The sequence below is a fragment of the Colias eurytheme genome, chromosome 4, assembly GCF_061535395.1.
Source record: "Colias eurytheme isolate Ceu_HAF_F1 chromosome 4, ilColEury1 Martin Lab GWU primary, whole genome shotgun sequence".
In the NCBI taxonomy this organism is placed as follows: Eukaryota; Metazoa; Arthropoda; class Insecta; order Lepidoptera; family Pieridae; genus Colias; species Colias eurytheme.
Window position 1 is genome coordinate 1,734,512 of NC_142983.1, and position 17,035 is coordinate 1,751,546.

At 31.2% G+C, this 17,035-nt stretch overlaps 2 protein-coding genes across 4 annotated transcripts in view; one reads left to right on the forward strand and one right to left on the reverse strand.

Moving 5' to 3' along the window:
- Positions 1 to 17,035, forward strand: part of Hexo1 (beta-hexosaminidase 1) — a 33,064-nt gene that overhangs the window by 2,667 nt on the left and 13,362 nt on the right. The window contains exons 1-5 of one of the 3 annotated variants that reach the window (XM_090120326.1): positions 4,376 to 4,447; positions 5,067 to 5,128; positions 14,264 to 14,400; positions 14,700 to 14,830; positions 16,234 to 16,339. In XM_090120326.1, coding sequence (XP_089976452.1) covers positions 5,073 to 5,128; positions 14,264 to 14,400; positions 14,700 to 14,830; positions 16,234 to 16,339 — 430 coding nt within the window. In that variant the 5' untranslated portion in view covers positions 4,376 to 4,447; positions 5,067 to 5,072. Of the gene's footprint in view, positions 1 to 4,375; positions 4,516 to 5,066; positions 5,129 to 14,263; positions 14,401 to 14,699; positions 14,831 to 16,233; positions 16,340 to 17,035 lie in introns of those variants that run through there. The other 2 variants (XM_090120327.1, XM_090120325.1) reach the window with 2 other exon arrangements.
- LOC149908750 (uncharacterized) lies at positions 1,540 to 3,188 on the reverse strand. Its single transcript, XM_090101557.1, has one exon. The coding sequence runs from the start codon at positions 3,010 to 3,012 to the stop codon at positions 1,540 to 1,542; it is 1,473 nt and encodes a 490-aa protein (XP_089957683.1). The 5' UTR covers positions 3,013 to 3,188.

Genomic DNA, 17,035 nt, shown 5'->3' on the forward strand with positions numbered 1-17,035 from the left:
CTGTTTGATAGGTAATTGTGATGCTCGATATGCCACTCTAAACGATTTTTCACTAAATGTTCTGCTACCTTTAATAAAACGCATGACAAAGCTACCGGTCTATAGGATAAGTGCTCGTCAGCTGGTTTATGTGGTTTGAGTATAGGTATAATTTCTTGTGTCTTCCACACGGACGGAATATTTCCAGACAGCATTATATTATTTATTATGTCAAGATAGTATTGTAATGCAGTATCTCCGAGGTTTTTTAGGAAAGAATAAGGTATACCATCTAGGCCGGGGGTGGAATCCTTTACATTTGACAGTACTCCCTTCAACTCATATAGAGAAAAAAAGGAATCAATGCGAAAGTAGTTGTGATCAAATGAAACAGAAGTCACGGGTAATATATTATTCTCTGGAACTGTATCGGGAGCTATATTTTTCATAAAATCACGAGCCAATGACTCTGGAAATCTATATGGTTGCTCAGCAAATGCTGACCTGAAGCGTTTTAAATTTTTCCACACTTCAGAGGGACAAGTATTCGGTGAAATGGATGTGCAAAAAGATTTCCACCCTTCTTGTTTTTTTCTCTTGAGTAGTGATCGTGTTGTCTTTATTGTAGCAATCAGATTATTGTAATTCTCCGTGGACATATTTTCCGCATATCTCTTTTCTTCCAGTTTTCGTTTCTTTATCGCTTCTGTACAATCCTTATCCCACCAAGGTGGAGAAGACATGAGCGTGTTCGAGGTCGATTTAACAGGGAATTACTCCTCAGCAACTTGCAAAATCGTTTTTGCAAACGCTTCCGAGCATTTTATTCCATTAGTGATATTTACATTAGGAAGTTCCCTTACTTCATTTTCAATTGTATTTTTATATTTGTCCCAATCTACATTTTGCAGTCTATATTTGAAACGTGAACTTTGTTTATAAGTTTGATTATTTTTGAACGGCAGAGTAATTAAAATAGGGAAATGGTCACTACCAAACGTATACGGTAAGGGATTCCAGGATGAACATGAAGCTACATCCGATGTACAAATTGTTAAATCTACTGCACTCAAGTTCTCATTCACATGAGTGCGTCGTGTCGGCTCCCCTGAATTTATTACACATAAATTGTTATTGTCGATAAGATCTAGTAATTGTACTCCATTTGAATTCGATATACTACATCCCCAAGATTGGTGATGGCAATTAAAATCACCTAAGATAATATAGGGTTCTTCAAGTGTGGAAAAAATATGTTGTATATCATGCTTAATTAAATTTGAAAACTGAGGAATATAAATGGAAACAATGGAAATCGTATTATTAAGTCTTATTCCGACAATATTGAACCTTTTATCGGTATGTTGGAAAAGTTGTAATTTTTTGAAAGTAAGAGTATTTTTAACTAAAATTGCAACACCGCCGTATCCGTCAGTTCTATCATCCCTCAAACAAATGTAACCGGGAATACGAAAATTTAAATATGATTTTAACCAGGTCTCGTTTAGTGATATTAATATTGGATTATATTTATTAATGATATGAATTAATTCAGATTTTTTAGGAAGAATGCTCCTGCAATTCCAATGTACTATGTTCGAAGCCATTGTTTTTTATTGTGTTATTAATAATTTTATTAAGTAAAGCAACGTTGGACGGTCCTAATGTCTTACCTTGTTGTAATAAATTGATTAAAGCGAGTATAATTTCCATTATAGCACCATTTTGAGTATCATTAGATGGAGAAATCTTGAAGGCACAACCATTGTCAGGTGTAGGCATTTGACATTCTTTAATTAAAGCTTCATGAGCAGCTCTATCATATCCTTGGCTACTTTTAGGTGGCGAACGTTGTTTTTTAAAAACAGTCTTTTTATGAGATGTATTTATATTTGTATTTTGTAAACTATGCTTTGATGAGACTTGTAATGTTGAAGTGTTAAGCACTTCAGCATAAGGTTTTTTTACCTGTGGGTGTAATTTAAGTGCCTCTCCATATGACAAGTTCTTCTGAGCCATAGTAAGTTTAATTAGTTTTTGGCGATTATATTCAGGACAGTTTTTATTATTTGCAAAATGTAAACCAGAACACATTATACATGATGCACCATCCTCTTCAACATTGCAAGTTTCACCACTATGATCTTGCCCGCATTTATAGCAACGGGGCTTGGATCTACAAATTGATTTTGTGTGACCATACCTACAGCAATTATAACACTGAATGGTTGGAAATATATATAGCTCTACCGGTAAAGAATTATAACAAATAAATATTCTTGACGGGAGTGTTTGCCCATCAAAAGTTAATATTACAGATTGTGAAGGCTTCCATGTAACTGTACCATCAATAATAACTTTATAATTAATTCTGCGTACTTTTATTATAGAGCCACATCCATTAGGAACAACTATATTTTCTTTAATTTCTTCCGGAGACCATTCTGATGGAATGCCTCTTACTAAGCCTATCCGAGAAACATGAAAGGATGGTATTTTTGCTCTTAGATTGAATGTTTCTAAGGCTTTATTATTAATAAATGTGTTAGCATCATGAGCAGTTGAAAAAGCAACAACGCATCTATTCCTGCCTATTCTTTTGACACTACCTGCTACAATATTTTTAAAACTATTTTTTTTCAAAAAATTGCCAAATGTAATTGGATGCAAAGTAGAGCCATCACCGGGTGATGATTCACATCTTTGGACATGAACAACAAATGGATAAGAGTCATGTTCAGTATATATATTTCTGATTAAAGAGTTAGACTGTAAATCAACTGAAATATTTTCCTTAGCTGATACAGAGTTGCTATTAGAGTTAACACTCTGGCGACCACTATCTAAATTTTCTAGGCTATTAATAGTATTCATATTTTTACCACGCTTCCTTTTTCTATTACCTTCTTGTTCCCAATCAAGTATATCCTTATCAAAATTATCATCATTGCTATATAGTGTTACATAGCTAGCGACGGAGGGACCAGGTCCCAGACCTGATCCCTCATTCAAACGATCAGGAGGATCCTTCATAGATTTCTATGAAGGAGACTCAATTCAAATATACAATTTACATATGTACCTATAAAAATAATATTAACAATAAAACTTACCAATATAATATAAAACTATAACTATTTACACTAAATACTATAATATTTACAACAAATTACTCCTCTGATCATAAAATTAAGTTTAATTTAAAATTAAAATTTAAAACACGCTCCCGCCTCGTTCAAAGTTTCCCGCGCTTTTTTTTTTCAAGGTATTAATTGATGTCATTAAATAAGGTTACGTTCGGAAAAATTTTGGCTGAACTAAAACACATAGAAAAATATACAAATATTATATTATTATTAATACATTAAGACTTATACGTATATAGTTACTTATACGTATATAGTTAGTTACATACTTTGTAGTAAAACATCACAATTTTTTGGTACTTAATAATCAAAAGTCTCAATCATATTATATTGTGAAAATATTAATTTAACGATCCATTAATAACATTTTGAAAATATTTTTTATCACTATTGGGTTGCAATGTCTCAGTTTTATATAATTAAAAAAATAGGACTTAAATTAAGTGCAAATAAAACCAGCATGGAGTTTGTTTACCGTTTTTTGTCTTAGAGCATTAAACCTTCATTTTATCAACGTTTTTGTGTATCTAAATTATGGTTATTTATAGGCACGTAATCAATTTAAAAAAATAAAATAAAAAGTAAACTTGTTTTCAAAATTAGAATATAAAGCAGCGCGGGAAGGAATTATTTGTCCCAGTGGCGAGTTTTGAGTTTTGCCTGTTATCCGCATTTTTAGGGTTCCGTAGCCAAAATGGCAAAAACGGAACCCTTATAGTTTCGTCATGTCCGTCTGTCCGTCTGTCCGTCTGTCCGTCTGTCACAGCCGATTTACTCGGAAACTATAAGTACTACAGTGATGAAATTTGATGGGAATATGTGTTGTATGAACCGCTACAAAAATATGACACTAAATAGTAAAAAAAAGAATTGGGGGTGGGGCCCCCCATACATGTAACTGAGGGATGAAATTTTTTTTTTCGATGTACATACCCGTGTGGGGTATCAATGGAAAGGTCTTTTAAAATGATATAAAGTTTTCTAAAAAACATTTTTCTTAAAGTGAACGGTTTTTGAGATATCAGCTCTCAAAGTCGTAAAAAGTATGTCCCCCCCCCTCTATTTTTATAACTACGGGGTATAAAATTCTAAAAAAAATAGAGGTGATGCATGCTAATTAACTCTTTCAACGATTTTTGGTTTGATCAAAGTATCTCTTATAGTTTTTGAGATAGGTTGATTTAACTGTAATTTATTATATTTGCTGCTACGGAACCCTTTGTGCGCGAGCCCGACTCGCACTTGGCCGGTTTTTCCGTCTTGTATTGTCACTATATCAATAATCGCGAGGTTGAGTGGACGCGCACAGAATCTATTATTTTGTAAGTACGAAAGTTTGTTTCGCAATACGTCGCGATAAAAATACATTGTATTAATAATCAAGCCGAAGGTATAACTTTTATTTTATAGTTTAACTTTTTATAATTTAACTTTTATAGATAGTTTTCGGACTTTTATTTGAAAATGTTACTATTTTTTTAATCGAGGTTTTTATAAATGAGGTCATGATTAACACTTAAAGTTTACCTATAAATCATGCAAATTTTATAACTTAAATTGATATAATATTTTGATATACGTAAGTAAGTAATCGTTATTGCTTAAAATTATAATATTTAGTATAATTTGTTATAAACTCAGATTCACTTAAAAAATTCTTCATCTGAGTTTGTTATTGTCATTAGTTAGGTATTTACCTAATTATTTTTTTCATATTTTATTTTGAAAAATTTATTAAGTATTTTTAGAATACTACAATAGAATATAGTTATGCCTATTACTTACTTAAGTACCTAGTTATAAATAAAGTTGATATGTATGTTTTATAAATTATTATTTTTGTATACCTATAGTAAGCGAAGACGTAGAGTATGGTACAAGTAAAAACTGAAAAGAAAATGTACTGATTTAATTCATCAAATCTTATTTATTTTGTTTCAGATAAAGATGTGGCTACATCAATTCTTCTACAACGTGATATATTTATTAATTATTTTACAATGGTAAGTACCCTCATAACTTAACAATATTTAAAATTCGATTAGATATTATATTTTACAAAAATTATTTCGATTGTTATCACTGTATTATGTGTAAAACTATGTGTAAGTACCGTGTACGTAAGACGTCGAAAGTTGAAACCAATAATTTAAGTATACATGTACCTATTACCTACTGCATTATGCGGAAAACTATATTTTTACGAAGCCGCGGGCGGTAAGCTAGTTATTAATAAAAAAATAATGCTGATTATAACCAACATTGCACTGTGCGGTTTTAAACCCTATACTTAGTATCGAAAATACAATCGTAATACTGTTTTTAATGAAATCTATAGGTATCTTATCTCGTTAGTACTAAATCTATATCTTATCCAACCAAAATATTATGAAGAGGAAATGTTTTTGTTAGTTTGTTTGCATCGATACTAAATGTAAAATTCCTTGAACTAGAGCTTTTTTTTTAGTTTATTTTTTGAGCGAAATTGGTTACTTTTTATTTCAAATAATTTGCAATAAAATAAATAGGTACTCAAAAGCTTATCTTTAGTGTATTTAAAGTTTATGTTCATAACACTTGCTCATTACACGTAAAATAATTTATTAACAGTTATTAAAAAATAGAAATCATGAAAACAAGCGGAATTAAAAATTTCAGTTTCTTTGTAAATTAAACTAAAATTACGTAAAATTACGTAAAATTACGTATAGGAATGCGATTGTAAATTTTGTGTAGATTTTAAATATAGTACCTATAGCTGTACAAAAGCTTGACTAGGTTAATTATATATTTTCTTGTATAATTTAAAATAAAGAACAAGGGTAACTAAAATAGAGCGTACGCAAAAATTTAATTAGCTAAAGAATCAGATAAACATGTTTTGGCTTAACCATAGAGACTTTGTTAGATAAAAAGGTTTCGGCCTGAGCACGCTCATACGATAGTGAATCTTTTGTATTAAGGGTTTTAATTAACTTTGTGTTTCGTTGTTGAAACACATTTCAAGAGACTTGTAAGTTGAGATGTGACGTCATCGTGCGACGAAAAATGCAACGGAATATTGTCGCCAAAATCGTCACTCTATTCTTTATTTTTGGCGGGAATTTTTTGGCATAGACAATCAATGGCGGATCCCTGTAACGGGGAAGTGCAAATCGGTGACAATGTGACAATACTTCTGCGGCTTCCACCGTTTAATTGGATTGCAACACAAACTGTGATTATTCCAATTAGGTTTATTGGATAATGTGTATTTTGCTTTGAACGAATTATGGGGTTAAGTGCTGGATTGTATGTCATGGATATTGGATATGTTGCATAAAATGTACTAGGTACTCTCTACAACCTAATTGCTAGGTTTTAAACTAGGACTAATGTAGGTTGATTGCTTGAAGTAAAAAAAAATAAATAAAATACATTAACGAACGATAGAAATAGGCGAATTTGTAGTATAAGGAACCATTTATTTATTTATTTATTATTGAGTATTTCATTCATTCATTCATTCATTTATGTTTAGCTCATTGCAATTTGACTAACTTTTAGTTACTAAAAAAATTAATACTCAGAATAGAAAGCAATATGCATGTACTAGTTAAGTATTTCTGTGCTTATAATAAATTATGCAATGTACCGATTATGTATATTATCTAATATCTAATATTCTATTCTAATATTATATTATAAAGGCGAAAGTTTGTAAGGATGTAAGGATGTATGGATGTATGGATGTATGGATGTTTGTTACTCTTTCACGTAAAAACTACTGAACCGATTACAATGAAATTTAGCACACATATAGAGGGTAACTTGGATTAACACATAGGATAGTTTTTATCCCGGAAATCCCACGGGAACGGGAACTATGCGGGTTTTCCTTTGCAAACGCGGGCGAAGGCGCCGACGGAAATCTAGTACTTATTAGAATAAACTACAATTTATTGCAATAAAGTGAGAAATCTCTCACGCCATACATTTAACAGTCGTATCTATAAACATCGAGATATATGTACTACTACATACTATCTCGATGTCCATAAATTAAAATGGACTGCGGGCGAACAATCATGACAATTTCACGATATCATCCGCCAGGGACTAATTTTAATATGAATTTTTATTTGTAAAAAGGTGTGGATTTGTGGGAGGGATTGTTAGACTAGTGTTTTTTTTAATGAATACTTATATAAAGTTGAATTATAATATCCCGTATAAACAACTATTACCGGCTCTCCAATATTTCTATTCCGAAATTCCGCTAAGTAAAATTCATCGAAAAATCTAATTAAATGCTGACTGTCATAATATCAACAAATGAATCTTATATTTCGACTTCTAAGAGCAATATTAAGTAAACAAATATACTAACAGATAATCACAAATTAATATCGATTTAATAATATTAATTCAGTCTATAGCATGTGGGTTAATGACTCAATCATTTGGATATAATGGTACGGGAGCTATTAACGTTGAAAAAGAAGTCATTTTAGTATAGCTGGTTTTTTGATATATTGTTCCTCTAGCTATTTCGGTTAGAGTCCGCGCAGTCTGGCTGGCCGGAGTGGTTGCGTTCAGTAGTGCGCATCTTATCTGCACAGGAAATTATCCTTAATTTAAAGTCATTTTTTAACGCGTAATTTTTAAACTTTTGCCTTTAGATAGATCCATCAATCATAATTTTTTTATTGCAAGACGTTTTTTTCGTTGTTAAATAGGTGCCAGACGCAATTTTTAATTTCGTTTTTATAAAAAATTCAAATTATTTTAGAATGTCTGTAAATTTCATATTATGTTCTTCAAACATAATATAATCTAAAATTAATTAGCCAGACGCTAATTCGATTGTTAAGTATTAAATATGTACAAATAAAAACGTAGTGAAAGTAGGTAAGTATAACAATTTGATGATTGTGTATATGGAGAGATATAGTTTAAAGTGCAAGAGAGATAGAAAGGGTCGGCCGCGAAAATTAAATAACAATAAAAAATAACTTCTTTTTTTCGAAAATATACCTAAGATGCATAGAAATTGAATTGTTCCTACTCTAGGATTCCCTGTGTTGTGGGAACAAGTACCTTCCATTGGTACATTTTATTCCTTAGGCTAAAAAATAAACTATTAGGGTACATCAACAATCTTTTATACAAAACAATTTTTTTATTACTTATCTATTAAGTTATGGGTTTAAATGAAAACAGCGATTACATAAACTTATGTATATTGTTTCCAATAGCACATTGCCTAATACCACACATTACACACCGCGTACAAGAAGAAAAAGAACCACAAACAAAATACAGTGTTGCCAATACAAGTTAAATTTTCTAATATATATCTAATATTAACTAGCGACCCGCCCGGCCCTGGCTTCGCACGGGTGCAATAATCGCTAAATACACTACAGAAAAACTGTGAACGTTGAATATAAAAACATAGCGGCCCGCTCCGGCTTCGCACGGGTATAAAATACTAGCTTTCCGCCTGCGGCTTCGCCCGCGTTTTCAAAGAAAAACCCGCATAGTTCCCGTTCCCGTGGGATTTCCGGGATAAAACCTAGCCTATGTTACTCGTGGATAATGTAGCTTTCGAATGGTGAAAGAATTTTTAAAATCGGCCCAGTAGTTTATGAGCCTATTCATTACAATCAAACAAACAAACAAACAAAGCTTTCCTCTTTATAATATTAGTGTAGATATAGCCGGGCGGCCGGCTGGTACCGCCGCAAACGCTACGTCCCGCAATTTTTAAATCTGTAATATCTTCGAAAATATTCACTTAAATCCATGTGTAAAAGGCCATATGGATCTATATTAAATGAACAATGTATTCAAGGTCTTTAATTGGTTAAGGATTAATGCTGTATTGGTTAAAATCGCTTCGAAAATTAGCCATTATTTGTCGTAAAAAGTAAATGATAAAAAAAGTTATTGTGGGTTATCCATAAGAGATAGACATATACCATCACGGACTTTTCTGTAGACCTTTTCAATGTAGTTAGTACATTATTTTGATAAAACTCGTAGGGTGCCTCCGTTTGCACTGTAAGTGGAAAAATTGTAATTATTTACGTAATCACATTAGAAACCTCAAAAATAACAGTAGGTACTTCTCCACTATTTAATGGATGTTATTATACATATAAACCTCCCAATTGAATCACTCTATCTATTTAAAAAAAACACATCAAAATCCGTTGCGTAATTTCAAAGATTTAAAGAGACATAGGGACAGAGAAAGCGACTTTTTTTATACTATGTAGTGATTATGATAACAATATTAATTCATTAATCTTAATTCTTAATAGGTATATATACATAAATCTCGTGTCATAATGTTTGTCCTCAATGGACTCCTAAACCACTTAACCGATTATAATAAAATTCGCACACCATGTGCAGTTCGATTCAACTTGAGAGATAGGATAGTTTATAGTTTATACATGTAGGTACCACGGGCGAAGCCGGGGCGGATCGCTAGTATACCTACCTATATAAATTCATGCTAACTACTTTAGTTAAATTCAATACAAACTTAAACATGCGTGTGTGTGTGTTCACGTGTGTGTGTCGTGTGTGGTGTGGTGTGTGTGTGTTGTGTGTGTGTACGTGTGTACATCAATATTGAAACAAACTTTCTAGTTGTTTACAGATGATGGAATATTGGAAAACAATAACAATTCCTTAGACGATAACATAAATAATTCTGACAGTGTGAGGAAAGATGATGATGATGATGATTATGAAGATGGCTTTTTAAATTTAACAATGTAATTGTTTAACCTTCATTGATATAGTTTTTATTCCATTCTTTTCAATGTATGGTAACTTTAATTTATTTTTCACTTTTATGTTTTTTTTTTCATTTTAGCTTTTATTTATAAGAACAAGTGTAAATAATATTGTATTCTTGCAATTATTTCCTGTCGCATAGTTAAAATACACTAGCTGATGAGCTGCATGCTTCATTACTTTTTTTTATTTATACACATTATTTAATACTTAACAATCGAATTAGCGTCTGGCTAATTAATTTTAGATTATATTATGTTTGAAGAACATAATATGAAATTTACAGACATTCTAAAATAATTTGAATTTATTATAAAAACGAAATTAAAAATTGCGTCTGGCACCTATTTAACAACGAAAAAAACGTCTTGCAATAAAAAAATTATGATTGATGGATCTATCTAAAGGCAAAAGTTTAAAAATTACGCGTTAAAAAATGACTTTAAATTAAGGATAATTTCCTGTGCAGATAAGATGCGCACTACTGAACGCAACCACTCCGGCCAGCCAGACTGCGCGGACTCTAACCGAAATAGCTAGAGGAACAATATATCAAAAAACCAGCTATACTAAAATGCTCACTTGTCAACGTTGGTAGCTCCTATACGATAAAAACACATTAGAATCGACACAATGATGCTTTGGCTTGCCGCTTGTGGGAGGTAAATAATTTACTATGTCCTTTATCCTTGTTTTGTTCTCTAAGGACGAGAGACAAGCTAGCGTGCGATGTCCTTATAAAATGTTTTTGTTATATAAACATGCATAAAAGACATACTAGATAACTAGAGTATTACCACTTTTAGTTGATTTCTTAAAAATACACAGAAATAAGGATTCCGTTATAAATTTTTATTACGTTTAGAAAAAAAAATATGATTTATGGATCATAAGCTGCTTCTAAATCTTGTTTGAATAAACGTATCGCTAATAATATTAATATATTCGGTAGAAATGGACATGAATGGAGAGATCTCGAGTCTCCAATGAGGCATTAAATATTAACTTATTAGGTTTTTTCACATCTTGAATAACAATAATGGTTTGACAAAATGTTTATTTAAAACTAGCGGTCCGCCCCGGCTTCGCCCGTGGTACATATTTACGTTTTCTCTACATAAGAACCATCCTCGTACTTCAAGGAATATAATAAAAAAAGAATTATCGAAATCGGTTCAGCCGTTCTCGAGTTATGCGCTTACCAACACATTTTGCGATTCATTTTTATATATAAGAAGATTAAGATCGACGTTTGTATGAGCCTTGAATGTTTGGGAAGCCGAAATATACAGTAGGTACGTGAGAAGGTACTAGCAGTACTAGGCCCCCTAGTTTTAACGAAGGGGCACCATAGCTACCACAAATTGATCATAATTGATTTATGGTCAGATAAACTGTCTGATATTGATACAACTATATCTAGTCGAAATAGAATGGCATCGAGAGCTATATGAATTATTTTGTAGAAACAAGATTGTATTCGAGAAAAGAAACAACACTTCAATTAATTAACATTCTTAGTCGCGTGTTCAACTCATCAAATGATTGTCAAGGTTTTTTCTTTCAGTTAGGAGATAGAAAATCAGAAAGACCATTGTTTTTTATTCTACTGTTAAAACGAGGGTAGTTATAAGTTTATATTTTTTTTGAAAGTAGATAGATATTAGGTACGTCCTCTAGCATCGCAAGTCGCAACTAAAAAACGAAGTTCTATTAATAAATCATTAAATAAACGAATTAATAAATAAACGCTAAAAAAATTTCCTGTGTAGGAACTCTAGATAGGTAACTACTATTATTTAGTTAAAACGGGAATATTATATTGAAGCAAAATAATTTATACATAATATATGTACTTAATTGAATGAATAAATTATTATTAGGTATGTTAAATATCACATTGTACTTCAGACGAGAAAGATCTTGTTTTATAATAATATATTACTTAATTTTATAGAGCTGCAACAAAATTTAAGTTTTATGGTACGGGAGCTATTAACGTTGAAAAAGAAGTCATTTTAGTATAGCTGGTTTTTTGATATATTGTTCCTCTAGCTATTTCGGTTAGAGTCCGCGCAGTCTGGCTGGCCGGAGTGGTTGCGTTCAGTAGTGCGCATCTTATCTGCACAGGAAATTATCCTTAATTTAAAGTCATTTTTTAACGCGTAATTTTTAAACTTTTGCCTTTAGATAGATCCATCAATCATAATTTTTTTATTGCAAGACGTTTTTTTCGTTGTTAAATAGGTGCCAGACGCAATTTTTAATTTCGTTTTTATAAAAAATTCAAATTATTTTAGAATGTCTGTAAATTTCATATTATGTTCTTCAAACATAATATAATCTAAAATTAATTAGCCAGACGCTAATTCGATTGTTAAGTATTAAAAAATGAGTATAAATAAAAAAAAGTAATGAAGCATGCAGCTCATCAGCTAGTGTATTTTAATTATGCGACAGGAAATAATTGCAAGAATACAATATTATTTACACTTGTTCTTATAAATCATTAAAAGTTAAAATGAAAAAAAAAAACATAAAAGTGAAAAATAAATTAAAGTTACCATACATTAAAAAGAATGGAATAAAAACTATATCAATGAAGGTTAAACAATTACATTGTTAAATTTAAAAAGCCATCTTCATAATCATCATCATCATCATCTTCCCTCTCACTGTCAGAATTATTTATGTTATCGTCTAAGCCGAATCGTCTACTTTGTCTTTGACATTTTTTAAATTATTGTTCCTTATATAGTTTATAGTAGGTACTGATTGTTATACTTTAAAAACGACAGATTATTAACTATTTTATATAAAAGATTTAGTTTTATAAAAATGTAAAACATTTTGTTGATTCGACTGATTATAATTGATGTTACGCATGTTAATTTTTAGTAGTTTAGGTGTTTATTATTTGTATTAGACCTTCTTGACTGATATGTTATTAAAATATTACTTATAAAGGTCGTTGATTACTTGAAATTATAAGTTTTAATTAAAACCTTTGAATTCAATCATCATTTTTATTTTGCAGCTCCTATTACTCCCCAGAATCATTATGTTTCAACTCTCCTCGACCTCTGTTTCATCTTACCTCGGTATGAGGGGAATTGAAACAAGTTGACTTGTTACGATTAAGTCAATTTTTCACCACCATTTTCAACGCTTACCGTTTATTTATGCTAACCATTCGCAAGTGTATAGAATAACCTATCGATTGATACCAGTACCATAAGATTTCTGATAATAGTATAAGTTATATTAAACAAAACGTGAAAATTGTTTCAACTCCCCTCGGTCTCCCCTAGTTAGCATGAATTTATATAGCTAGTATACTAGCGGTCCGCCCCGGCTTCACCCGTGGTACCTACATGTTTAAACTATCCTATCTCTCAAGTTGGCTCGAACTGCACATGGTGTGCGAATTTTATTATAATCGGTTAAATGGTTTAGGAGTCCATTGAGGACAAACATTGTGACACGAGATTTATATATATATATTTTAGTATCAGCATCGCATCTGTGCGAAGCCAGGGCGGGTCGCTAGTTGAGTAATAAAAAAAATTGTTTTGTATAGAAGATTGTTGATGTACCCTAATAGTTTATTTTTAACCTAAGGAATAAAATGTACCAATGGAAGGTACTTATTCCCACAACACAGGGAATCCTAGAGTAGGAACAATTCAATTTCTATATTTTCGAAAAAAAAAAAGTTATTGTTTATTGTTATTTAATTTTCGCGGCCGACTCTTGCACTTTAAACTATCTCTCCATATACACAATCATCAAATTGTTATACTTACCTACTTTCACTACGTTTTTATTTGTACATATTTAATACTTAACAATCGAATTAGCGTCTGGCTAATTAATTTTAGATTATATTATGTTTGAAGAACATAATATGAAATTTACAGACATTCTAAAATAATTTGAATTTTTTATAAAAACGAAATTAAAAATTGCGTCTGGCACCTATTTAACAACGAAAAAAACGTCTTGCAATAATAAAATTATGATTGATGGATCTATCTAAAGGCAAAAGTTTAAAAATTACGCGTTAAAAAATGACTTTAAATTAAGGATAATTTCCTGTGCAGATAAGATGCGCACTACTGAACGCAACCACTCCGGCCAGCCAGACTGCGCGGACTCTAACCGAAATAGCTAGAGGAACAATATATCAAAAAACCAACTATACTAAAATTCTCACTTGTCAACGTTGGTAGCTCCTATACGATTAGTACAAATTTTTCCAACAAGATTATTTCTTAAAGATTTCTTAATTCTCGTACTATTGTTAAATTATTTTTTACTTATTGTTAATCTCGTATTGTCAATAGTGCAAGCACAGACGATCAGCTGTCACCATGGAAGTGGGTGTGCGAGGATGGCAAGTGTGTGAAGACCAAGAACGATCCCCAGAGCAAGGAGCCAGCGCTCTGCTTGGAGGCCTGCAAAATGTTCTGCAATGATAATGGTTAGTATTAGTAGTGGATAAATTAATTGTATGATAAATTTGTAGAATTTTAAAATAGTTTCAAAATAGTCGTATTGGTTGTAGTATTTTTTGTGGTAGAGTAGATAGACTTGTTCTACCTACTAGAACTAACTACTAGAACTAACCTTATAATTTTCCTTTTTCTTCAAAAACATTAATTATGGAAAATTAGAAAAGAACAATATGTATATTGTACACTGCCAAATTATTATTTTTGCCAATAGAATTCATAGAATACGCAATCTAAACGGAAAATTACCAAAAAAAACATATTTCAGGACTTCTATGGCCAAAACCAACTGGAAAAGTGGAGTTGGGAAACTTTTTGTCCAAAATAAACATACATAATATTAAAGTGGAGATAGACAGACATGGAAGGTCTGACGATTTAATGGACGCCGCGGGACGGGTAAGATTGTTTTTTATTGGCTCTTATGTTTATCGTAATAGAATATATTTTGAAATAGTTATGTCGTTATTATTTTTTCTACTTTATTTTGCTTGCACACAGAAACAGGGCTACTATGATGTCTTATAGCAGTATTATTTCTAGAGTGGGAAAGTGATGGCGCTACGACGAACTATATAGCGCTGTCCTTTTCCCACACTGTAATTAATACTGCTTTAAGACATAATGGTAGCCCCCTGTTTCTGTATACCAGGCGTCGCGTTGGCAGCTCCATAAAGACATCTTAAATTAAATTAGTACAGTGTACGGCTTAATCACATAAGATCTTTTCCAGGCAACGTTTTATTTTGTAAAACTCCTAGTACAGGCGAAATAAATTTATAAAGAACAACGTAATAAAATCACAACGAATAAAAAAGGAACGATAAAGTTATCCTATTTATTCAAAGAGACAAAAGTAGACCGAGGTTTTAATATAACGAAGCCGTTCCTATGCCGTAATCGGGACCGATTTTGAGGGCTTTCTTATTTCCTTGTAATCTATACTAATTATCAATTTAATTAACTTGCTAGATTCTTTATTAAACCTATTTGTAGTTTACTTATTACGAAAGTATAAGCATAACTATTACGTATTAATGAGTGTATGCATTTGTTATGCTACCTATTAATTCATTTGCTTATCTTTCAATTAAATTTATGTACTAATGTACTAGAATATTATAGCATTTTTAAATGGGAAAATAAATGTACAAAAAACGCAGTACATTCTGTTAAAACGGTATATTTATGAAGTAGTAAGTCATGAGTAAAAATTTTTCTTGTTTCAAAATTATTCAGGAAGTCCTCGACAAACAAAAGCCGTAATTATCTCTTAGTAATTATTAAAGAATGGCTTCTTTTAAGACTTAAATGCGACATTTTATCCTTCATAGAGCAAACGACTTCAGAGCTTTTTTGTGTTTAAATATTGCTTTTATATCTTTTAATATTTTTTCTTTGAATTGTGGAGCGGAAAGAAAATATGATGTGTATAATTCTTAAATAAGAAGGGAAACAGTCTAATTTTTATACTTGCCTATATAAAATATGGAGTTGAATTAAAAACAAGATAAAATCTTAATATATATAAATCTCGTGTCACAATGTTTGTCCTCAATGGACTCCTAAACCACTTAACCGATTATAATAAAATTCGCACACCATGTGCAGTTCGATCCAACTTGAGAGATAGGATAGTTTAATCATGTAGGTACCACGGGCGAAGCCGGGGCTGACCGCTAGTATTACAATAAAATTTTTACGGCTAGTATTTGAGTCAGTTACAGAAGCCACAAAGTTTCATACTCATAAATTTTATTAAGGTGTTTAGCTTATAATAAATCTTTGATTATTCTCAACAGAGGTTCCAAAACCTGGTGTCCATTGGTATACCATCAGGGATGACTCCGAAGGCATCTGGGAAATCTGTCACTGTTTATCTTGTTAATGAAAATCCTGATATGAAGGGTGAGTTGTTATTGCTTATTTATTGCCTATTTTTTATTTATAAATTATTTATCTGTCGTAGACGAGAAGTTTGAAGTAGGTAAACAAAATTTATTGTTTATTTTTAGATAATAAAAACGTAAAAAAATGTATGACCGAATATGTCATAACTGTAATAATTGTACCTATTGGTAGCCCACTAAATACAGCTCAATAAAAAATACGGTGTCGTTAGGTGGTTAGGTAGGTATTTTTTTATTATTTTTTATAATAATCATAATTTTTTTACGGATGCAATGTTATAAATCATTTCTAATCGCATACATATAAGGCATAGGTGATCCATTTTGTTTCACCTTCATATTTTTTTAAATAAAACCTAAGTTATTGCGTCCTTCAGACGTTCGATACACATTTAAAATCTTAATTAACTATAGCACAGCTACTAATCGTAATATATTACTAAAGAAGGGATATCAAAGTTCATTATGCCAATATTAAATTGACTTTAACCTTTTTAATAAGGTCAAAGTTATTAGACCCAAAATTAAAACGATTAGAAGATAAATTTATAGTACCTGAATATTTGATACGTAAATTACCTGATCAATTAAAAGGGTCTCAGGTAAATATCGGTTTCAACTTTTATCACTGTTATATATTTTGCATACCTACAACTAGATACTTATGTTTAATAAAACGCGCTAAAATTGTTTT

Excerpts from the sequence above, each read along its gene's own strand:
- LOC149908750 (XM_090101557.1), bottom strand. The coding sequence starts at position 3,012 with ATGAAGGATCCTCCTGATCGTTTGAATGAGGGATCAGGTCTGGGACCT.